Consider the following 9590-nt stretch of genomic DNA (forward strand, 5'->3'; position numbering starts at 1 on the left):
GTAAGGTCCTTCAGGCAAGGTGCAAATGCTCATTAGGTTTCTTTTCAGCTCTCTGATGGAAACTTGGGATCACATGTTCAGGAAAATAACCACAGTAAAGATTCTGTACCTCCAAAAAGGGATGCAGAAGGAAAAAGATGTTTTTACATCCCAAGATTCTCCCATGGCTGGGAATCTGGTGCAGAATCTGGCTGTGAAGCTGGTCTGGGATAAAGCAACAGCTCCAGAGATGCCAAGGTTAGACTTGTCCTTGCAGACGTGATCCTGGTCCTGTGTGAGCAGCAGGCTGAGAGCACAGGTAGACCAGAGCAGATGTGCTCAGTCTTCCTGAGAGCCTCACCTCCCACTTTGGGTGCACCAGTGCCACAAGAGGACCCAGAGGCAGCAGTCCAGTGGCAGGCAGCTCCCAGGGGCTCCCTCTCCAAGCAGAGACTCCAGCTGAGCCTGGGTCTAAGTGGAGAAAGCCCAACTGAGACCCATACACTTCCTGGCTTTTACCTTCACCTGACAGGAGCTCAGCTCACTGACTTAAAGCAGACTAAGATGACAGCACCCTTTTATTCCCCATTTTCCTGTATTTCCACTGTGCCCCAGCCTGCTCACACGATTGCACACAGGGACCTTTTCTCCCCTCACCTGCACTTTTTGGTCTCTGCTGTTTGTTCATCAGGGGAAGCTACATCAAAAACTCCCTGGGGCTCCTCACGAGCACTGATCCTGATAAACCAGGGTCTGATGAGCTCAGTGCTACCCAGGGGATGCTCGATGACCAGTCACCACAGCCCCGGGGCAAATCTGGCAGTGGTCCCTGGGGCTCAGCCTGAGCCACTGGCTCAGCAGATGGAGCTCCTTCCCAAGGATGTGGGCAGAGCAGCACTCAGCCTGCAGCAGGATGCTGTGGCCACCAGCAGCTTAGAGCAGCACAGGGACACTGTGTGCAGGCTCAGGAGAGAGAGTGAGTTCTGAAACAGGGGAAAAGTTGATTTTGCAATGTTTTTTCTGCTGTCTTTGGAAAGAGGAATTTGTTTGTACAAGAGGACAGGAGTGGGTCTTCCACTGCCTGCTCCTATAGCAATTAGGAATGAAACATCCATGAAGTAAACTCTCTTTTTTTCCTAGTATTGAGAGACTGGAATTCTCTGGATACGGAAAACCCCCAGGTAATATTTCTGCTTTAGACCTGAGCTGGATTTGCAAGGCTCCAGTGGGCTTATGGCACTGTCAGGCTTGCACAGGGTAATCAGCTTTACAGCAGCACTCTGCACAGGCAGAAGCCAGCAGAGTCTGTGCAGCCACCTTCATGCTGAGATGAGCTAAAACCCCTCCAGGCATCACGAGCCATGGGGAATAGGGCAGAGTTGCCCAGGTTAGGATGGCTCCCAGAAATCATCCTGCTCACAGTGGTCTGGTGGGTGTGAGCTGGTGCAGGTCTCTCCATGTCACTGGTGCATCCCTACAGGATACAACCACAAGACCCTCAGCAGGTCAGACTCTGCTGATGATTCAGGGTTAATATGACTCAAACTGCTGTTTCAACCCAAGAATCTGGATGAGATCCCCATGGGCAGGAGGCAGTGAGGTCAGAAATCACCCTTGTCCTCGCTGGAGCTGTCAGGAATTGCTTAAACGCTCAGAGCCGCATGAGAGGTGCACTCAGCACTGTGGCTGATATTGTCCCTTGAGGACACAAGTGAGCTGTGTTTCCAGGTGGAGAAGGGTCCTGCACTACTCCAAGAGAGGGACTCTGACTGTGTCCAGCCCTTCCACCTCCTCATGTTGCTCCATAAGTGCTGGATGCTGCTGGCAGGGATGCTGGTACCTTTACCTGCACCACATGGACTGCAGAGTGTCCTTGGTAGTGTCACCTCACCCTTTGCATCCATCCCCCAGCCATTTCCACCTCGTGTTAAGCCTTGTTGGCTTTGTAGCTAATCTGTGGCAGCTCATGAGATAACCTTGGCTTTCCCTCCTTGGCTGCAGCAACAGTAGATACTTCTTTTCTCACGTCATCTCTTTGCACAGAAAAAATGGTGAGCAAACCTCCCCAGTGCCGCTTTCAGCAATAAATCCCCCATATGACATCTATGTTTGCCAGGCTGGTGTGAGAAATGAGAGTGGAGGGGAACTGTTTTGTGTGTATTTTCTGTTAAAAAGGTTCATTTTAAACACTGTTAAAGGGCTTGGTAAATGATTAATCAGTCCTTGCAGAGTTTGACAAGGTTATAGTTTGTTTATGACTTATTATGTTTAGCTCTCTATGGTGCTTTCTGCTAGGACATGTTGTATGCACTCCCTATGAGCACTTCATAGTGACTACTAAGTGTTTGATAACCTGTAATAAAGAGAATTTCAATATAGAAAACCATCCCTTTATTTAAGGAAAGAATTGTCTGCTGATAGGCTCTTTGATGAGTGATGCTCTCCCTGGATCAGCAGGCAGGTAAACACCTTGAGTAGGTGAAAATCTGAGGATTCAAGAACCACATTGCTGGAACCTGAACTGAGGCCTGATAAACTTGTGCTATATATGCCAGGAGATCTGGGGGTTGCTGGGGATAGATCTGGACCTGGGCAAGAAGACTCTGAGGGAAGGTGCACTGAGGGATTTAGGTGTGTAGCTGCCCTTCGAGCTGGCTGACCTGCGTTTCATCTCTTGAAACCCTCGGAGCTCCTGTTTAACTATAAGAGGGTCTAAAGTCCTGGCTTGGTTTGTGCTTGTCAAGGTACTGGATGTGTCAATGTTTAATCTGTGCATGTTCAGGTTCTTGGGGTGAGGAATCTCATCTTCTTTCAGATTAGCCAGATTAGCTTTTGATAAAACAGCCCAGATACAGCAGTGCCTGTATCCCTGGGACATCTGGGTTTGAGGGCACTGTGGGAGCATTTGCGCCATGCTTGCTTGGAAGCACTTGTGCTTTCTGTGGGTTAATAAAGCACTCACTGCAACAGAGAGGCTCTGCAAGGACCAGTTAAATATTCACAACTAAGGGAGGCTGTGATGCCATAACCCCATGGATGGAGCAAGGATAGGGCTGGGTCTGGGCTCTGGGTCACCTCTGTGCACCCCCCTGTCAGGAGTCCTTCTCACCCTCCCTGGGCAGCAATCAGGCTGTCAGCTAGGCCAGCAGATGTTTAATGCCTTCATGCGACTTAAGTCCTGAAGGATGGAAGTGCAGCTTCAGAAATCCCTTTAGAGTGTTGGAATCTATTGTGGGAATCCCAGTTTCATCCCATGCTGCCTCCAGATGTGCCAGTGCCTGCATTCCCAACATCTCACTTCTTCTCTGAGAGTGGCTGGGATATCAGTTTGGTGTCCCACCACATTATAGGAGCGAGGAAAACCCAAGAGATCCCAGGGACAGGACAGCTTGGCTCAGGAGTACTGGGTCCCTCGTGTACCATTTTTCTGCCACTGATCTGCTCCTGGGGAAACCAAGAGAATTAAAGGAACTGTTGGGGCATGAAATCACTACACAGAAAGCTTAGATACTTTCCTGACATCCTTTAATCTTGTAAGGATTTTTGAGTTATGATGTCCCTGTTCTTTGGGGGAGTTTATGTGTTGTTTAATATACAAAAAATAAAAAGGGGGGGAAAAGGGGATAAGTTATCTTTCCATTCCTTTTTTTTTTACCTTTGGAACATAATGGAGCTCATTATAGAGGAGACTCCTGTCTCCTGGCTGGTTGGGAGGGAGAAAGGAGGAGGAAGAAGAGGAGGAAAGCTCCAAGGTCGGCAAGGGAAGACTGACCCAGCACATAAAAACATCTTCAAAGTGAAACGGTTGTTCTGCCAAAACATGAGGGTTTCACTGGAGACCACCTGAGCTGGATTCAAAGCCATGTCAGGAGCCAGGCCAGCACAGGGGAGCTGCCAGGTCTGAGTCCTTTGACTGTCAGAGTGCCCCACCCAAATGTAACCCAGCCTGTTCCCAAACCCATCCCTGTCCTGGACCACCATCTCTTTGGGACTGTAGTAACCTTCCTTCTCTCACTCTCTCCCCCAGCCAGGGCTTGCCTGATAACACTTTTATTCCTCACTTTTCCTCACTCACCCCAAGAAGGCATTACAAAAACTACCCAGGCAGTTAATCTGGGTGGCTGGAGATCTGCTGTGATTGATCCCAAATGCGGTGACCTCTGGCATTTTTCATGGCTCCCTGGGTGGCTTATCATCCATGTATACTTAGATACTGATGTCATGGTGGCTTGGGTAAATATACCCAGCACACATTGCTGGGCACAGCTTAGATAAGCAAGCTGGCTCTCTTTTCCCCCCTTTCCATACAGGCTGATCCTGCAAATTTGCATCCAGTCGGAACACACCGACCCCAGGATGGGGCCAGGGGAGCTGTGAGCCCAGTTGCACAGAGGGTCTTTCCACGAGACACTGGCCTCAGTTTCCCCTGCCTGTGCTTTTGTTGGGAGGGGATGCTCAGCTGTGCAGCACTGGCTGGCTTGCTGGTGCTTGATACAGTTGGAACATGTGTCACCTTCTGTGCAATTCTCAGCAAAACACGGTTTTAATTGGTCTTGTAACAACATCAATTTAACCTATCCTCAAGCTCTGTACCAAAATATCTTCCATCCTCACTGCACTGTAGTGTCTTGCCTGGCATAAGCCCAGGAGCTACAGAATTATAATAAATTAGGACAACTGAATTACAATAAAAAACAGAGACACAGATGCAGGGAAACATTCCCTTTTGCCACTGCCAGGGCAAGAGGGGCAGTCCTGGGGTGATGGCACTAGGACAGACAGCAGGGCAGGCAGCAGAAGGGCTCTGCCCAGCTGCCCCAGAGAAACACATCCTCATGTCCCCATGTTTCTGTGCAGCTCAGGGAAGGAGCAAAGTGCAGGGAGATAAAACATCACTCACCAGCTGCATCCCTGGGTGGAGGTGGGGAAGAGCAGGTGGGGGCTGGAGAGCTCAGCACAGCAATTCTCTGCCTCTGTTTGATGCAGAGAAATTGTGGACAGGAAGGGAAATCCAGATGGGCTTATAATTAATGTAAAACCAGATCAGCTTGTGAAGTCCAGGTACCAGCCTCTTCCCCTGGGCCCATTCTCCTCCAGGCTCTGCTCTGACTGTCATCCCTTCATCCTGGCTCTGTGGGATGCAGCAGCCAAGAGAAGGTCATGGGAATCCTGGCACAGACCCGCTCCAAAAAAAGCTCAGTCCAGCTGCCAGCAAACAGGCTGCCACTGGAGAGGAAAGTGAGCCAGAGCTACAGGAGAGGGAGGTTGGGCTGCAGACCGAACAGAGAAGCTGCAGCCTGTGGCAAGATTTAATTGGCTTTTTTGGTGTTAATAACCCTCTGTTTAATGAAATAACACTGCAGATGTGAGCGGCCAAGCTTTGGAAAGTAGACTGTGAACACCTGCCTTCAGCAACCGAGATTTTCTGTCCACCAGTTTGAGTGAAAAAATTCAGAAGCAAAGTTTCTGCAAAGCAATCATGGACAGTCGGATTACCCACCGCCAGGGAAAACATGGAAGTGCTCCAAAAGGGGATGCCAAAGAAAGGCAATGGCCTGAAAATGTGAAACAGGTGAAGCAGAAGCCGTCCAAGGAGCTGCGGCCCATGCTGGGGGCCATCCTGCTGGGCCTCATCCTGCTCATCGCCGCGGTGGTGGCCTGGTGCTACTACACGGTGTCCCTGCGCAAGGCGGAGCGGCTCAAGACGGAGCTGATGGACCTGCGTGCGGACGGCTTTGTCATCAGGAACCAGCACGGGGAGGTGGTGTTCCGGCTGGCCTTCCGCTCGGGCAGCCTGGACCTGGAGTCGTGCTCCAAGGAGGGTGAGATCCTGAGCTGCACGCGCTCCAGCCGGGGGCCGCTCAACTTCTTCATCCAGACGGTGAAGCCCAAGGACACGGTGATGTGCTACCGCGTGCGCTGGGAGGAGCTGGCGGCTGGCCCGGCGGTGCAGCACACCATGTTCTGGGAGGACGCCCACTGGTACGGGGGCTCGGAGATGAGCACCCAGCACTGGCCCATCCGCCTGGCCGGCTACCAGGAGCCCGTGCCCTATGTCACCAGCGACGTCTACTCCTTCCGTGACAGCTTTGGCGGCATCCTGGAGCGCTACTGGCTCTCCTCCAAGGCGGCGGCCATCAAGATCAACGACTCCGTGCCCTTCTACCTGGGCTTCAACGCCACCGAGCGCGCCCTCTTCTTCCAGGCCCGCTACAAGGACTCTCCCTACAAGCCCCCGCCGGGGCAGCCGCCCTTCCCCGAGCTCAGCTACCGCGTCTGCGTGGGCTCCAACGTCACCTCCATCCACAAGTACATGGTGCGCAGGTACTTCAACAAGCCCTCCAAGATCCCTGCTGAAAACGCCTTCCGCTACCCCATCTGGTCCACGTGGGCCCTCTACAAGAAAGAGATAAACCAGGACAAAGTCCTGCATTTTGCAAGAAACATCAAGAAGTACCGTTTTAACTGCAGCCACATTGAGATTGATGACATGTACACCCAGGCCTATGGGGACTTTGATTTTGACCCTGTCAAGTTCCCCAACGTGACAGAGATGTTTGCAAAACTCAGGGAAGATGGCTTTAAGGTCACCCTATGGATCCATCCATTTGTACACAGAGATTCCTTCAATTTTGGTGTAGGGGTTGAGCGTCAGCTGTTCATCAAGGAGCCTTCGGGGCGGCTGCCGGCCATGGTGGAGTGGTGGAACGGCATCGGCGCCATCCTGGACTTCACCAATCCGGCAGCCCGGGACTGGTTCCAGAGCCACCTGCGCCAGCTCAGACACAAATACGGCATCTCGTCCTTCAAGTTTGATGCGGGCGAGACCAGCTACCTGCCCAAGCAGTTCAGCACCTTCCGCCCGCTCTCGGACCCCAGCATCTGGTCCCGGCGCTACACGGAGATGGCCATCCCCTTCTACGAGCTGGCCGAGGTGCGCGTGGGCTACCAGTCCCAGAACATCTCCTGCTTCTTCCGCATCATCGACCGCGACTCCGTCTGGGGATACGAGCTCGGCCTCAAGTCCCTCATCCCCACTGTGCTCACCATCAGCATGTTGGGGTACCCATTTGTGCTGCCAGATATGATTGGAGGAAACTTTCTCCCCAACAAGACAAGTGGGGCAGTGGAGATCCCCGACCGGGAGCTGTACGTGCGGTGGCTGGAGCTGTCGGCCTTCATGCCCTCCATGCAGTTCTCCATCCCGCCCTGGCTCTACGACAAGGAGGTGGTGGAGATTGCCCAGAAGTTCACGGAGCTGCACGAGTCGCTGGTGGCGCCGCTGCTGCTGGAGCTGGCTGGGGAGGTCACTGACACGGGCGACCCCATCATCCGCCCCATCTGGTGGATCTCACCCCGCGATGAGGCCACGCACAGGATCGACTCCCAGTTCCTCATTGGCGACACACTCATGGTGGCACCTGTGCTGGAGATGGGCAAGCAGGAGCGGGACGTCTACTTGCCAGCGGGCAAGTGGCGCAGCTACAAGGGGGAGCTGTTTGAGAAGACCCCAGTGCTGCTCACGGACTATCCTGTTGACCTGGATGAAGTTGCCTATTTCCTCTGGGTGTCTTAACATGGTCCTCATCAGTGCTGCAATAGAAGACTCAGTGATTAATTAACCAACAGCTTTAATGACCTTTAATTTTTACAGTTTTTTAAACTAGAAATACTTTGTCATGAAATTTGATGAAAACAGTGAGACGTCTGTTTTGTGTTTTGGCAAGTGGTGTACAGTAACTTATTAAAATGTGTTGGATGGGTGTTTTTGTTATTGCAGTGTGACAACTGCAATGTATAGAAACACAGTCTCTGCTCATAATCGTTTCCCACAAAGAAATGCCATGCACTCTTCTTGTTTATAAAGGAAATTACATGGGCTTCTTTGTTAGCCTGTTCCACAGCTGATCCCCTGAGGTATTTAAAATTTCATGTGCTTGTGAAGGAGGCAGCTGCAGCAAAGTACGTGGTTTTTTTAAAAAGTCAGTCCGTGGTGATCCTGAAGAGGAAGACACTCAAATCTGCAGCCTGCAGAGCAGATAGGAGGTGATGCAGGAGTGAAGAGGCGTTTATACATCCCGTGGCCTGAGCTATCTGAGCAAGCAGAAGAAAGCTACAGCACTTGCTAATGCTGTGGCAACTGTTTTCCCCCTTTTATAAATTACTGAGAACCACGTGCTTGGTATGGCTTCAGGTAAGTGTGTGGATTGTGGTGAAATCTCACAGTAGTCCAGATGAAAGCACAGTACCAAGTCATATATGGGTTTAGACCCACGTGTATTTTGAGACTACGTTTAGAGCCAAAGGTTGTGACGTGCCAGGTCTCAGGAGAGAACTTGGCCTCCTCAAAGAGTTTAGACAGTGGACACACCAGCCCGAGTGCCCTGCTGCCTCAATTTCGCCATGGAAAATGTTGTCCCATCCAGTGTTAATGGAGATCCCTATCCATGAGCTGGTATCCCGCCCACAGAGGTGACTTCTCCTGAGTGAAGGTGTCTCAGCAGCTCCTGAAGGCTGGTGGTGGGCAGGCTGGCAGTGAAATGCTCTCCACTCTTGGTCCAACCTTCTCTGCTCTTTTTAAGCAAACAGAAGTTTAAAGGTGACATGTCTGAGGAGTTTAAGCGAGTCCAGGGGTCTCTGGGCTGCAATGAGCTTTGCCAAAGTGAGAGACAAATCCCACTTGCTGACCTCAGCACGCTGCTTGACAGTAACTGGGCAGCAAAGCTGTGTGTGGCCCCAAGGCAGGGGAAAGCTCCTTTCTTTAGGGGTTTGCCCCAGAGCTGATCCATAAACAAGTAAACTGGGGCTGGAGAGCACTGCTCTCACTCCAGAGCTGGTTTGATGCCAGGTGAAGCACCCCCAAAACCACCTCAAGACTCCTGTCACTGTGAGTGGGTCCATTGTATCAATAGAGCTCTGCATGGGCACAGTGGCACAAGAGCAGTGCCGAGCTGGATGAGCCAGAACATCTTCTAGATGCCCCTGGAGGCAGGTTGAGCTGCAGTAATGCTGTTGTTGGTGTGGCTATGGTGAGGGAAAACCCTGCTTTCATTCAGGGGTGTGAAAGGGAAGGCAATGCTCAGACTGGCAATGGTATTTAGGGTTAGCAGGATATCCCTGAATCCTTACCGTGGGCTTTCTTCTGCTCTAGGATAGTAGTTTTCAAGGGTGCATCTCCCCCGAGGTGCTCATGAACGTTTTTTCAGTTGCTGCTTTGAAGCCCCAAGAGGTCCCTGACATATGAGCTTGGGGTAATCAGAGTCCTAGAGTGGCACAGCAAAATTCCTCTGGCTGTTGCTGCTGCACAAAATAAAGCTTTCTGCAATGCTGATGCCCTCGGTGCTGAGGAGAGGTGTGAGAGCCAGACTTCAGCCACCTCACATGGCAGCTCTGTCTGTGTAACCAGTGTGTTCTGTGTGCACACACAGCTCTGCCACCCACCTGCAGCACACACTGGGTGGGAAAAAACAGGCATCACCCAGACTTCCTGCCGGCCCTGGGGATGACATGAGATGCCTGGTCCCATGCTTGCAAAAATGCCTCCCCTACCCCTTTCCAATCTGACCCCAGTGCCTTTTCCTGCTGCCCAGCCACACCACAGGGAGCCATGG

The 9590-nt window shown here is 51.8% G+C and overlaps 1 protein-coding gene across 1 annotated transcript; it reads left to right on the plus strand.

The window, feature by feature from the left end:
• The first annotated feature begins 5458 nt into the window (after positions 1-5458).
• Positions 5459-7555, plus strand: LOC139684652 (myogenesis-regulating glycosidase-like). The gene has a single exon (XM_071580797.1). The coding sequence runs from the start codon at positions 5459-5461 to the stop codon at positions 7553-7555; it is 2097 nt and encodes a 698-aa protein (XP_071436898.1).
• The last annotated feature ends 2035 nt before the right edge of the window (positions 7556-9590 follow it).

Source organism: Pithys albifrons, chromosome Z (genome assembly GCF_047495875.1).
Source record: "Pithys albifrons albifrons isolate INPA30051 chromosome Z, PitAlb_v1, whole genome shotgun sequence".
Taxonomy (NCBI): Eukaryota; Metazoa; Chordata; class Aves; order Passeriformes; family Thamnophilidae; genus Pithys; species Pithys albifrons.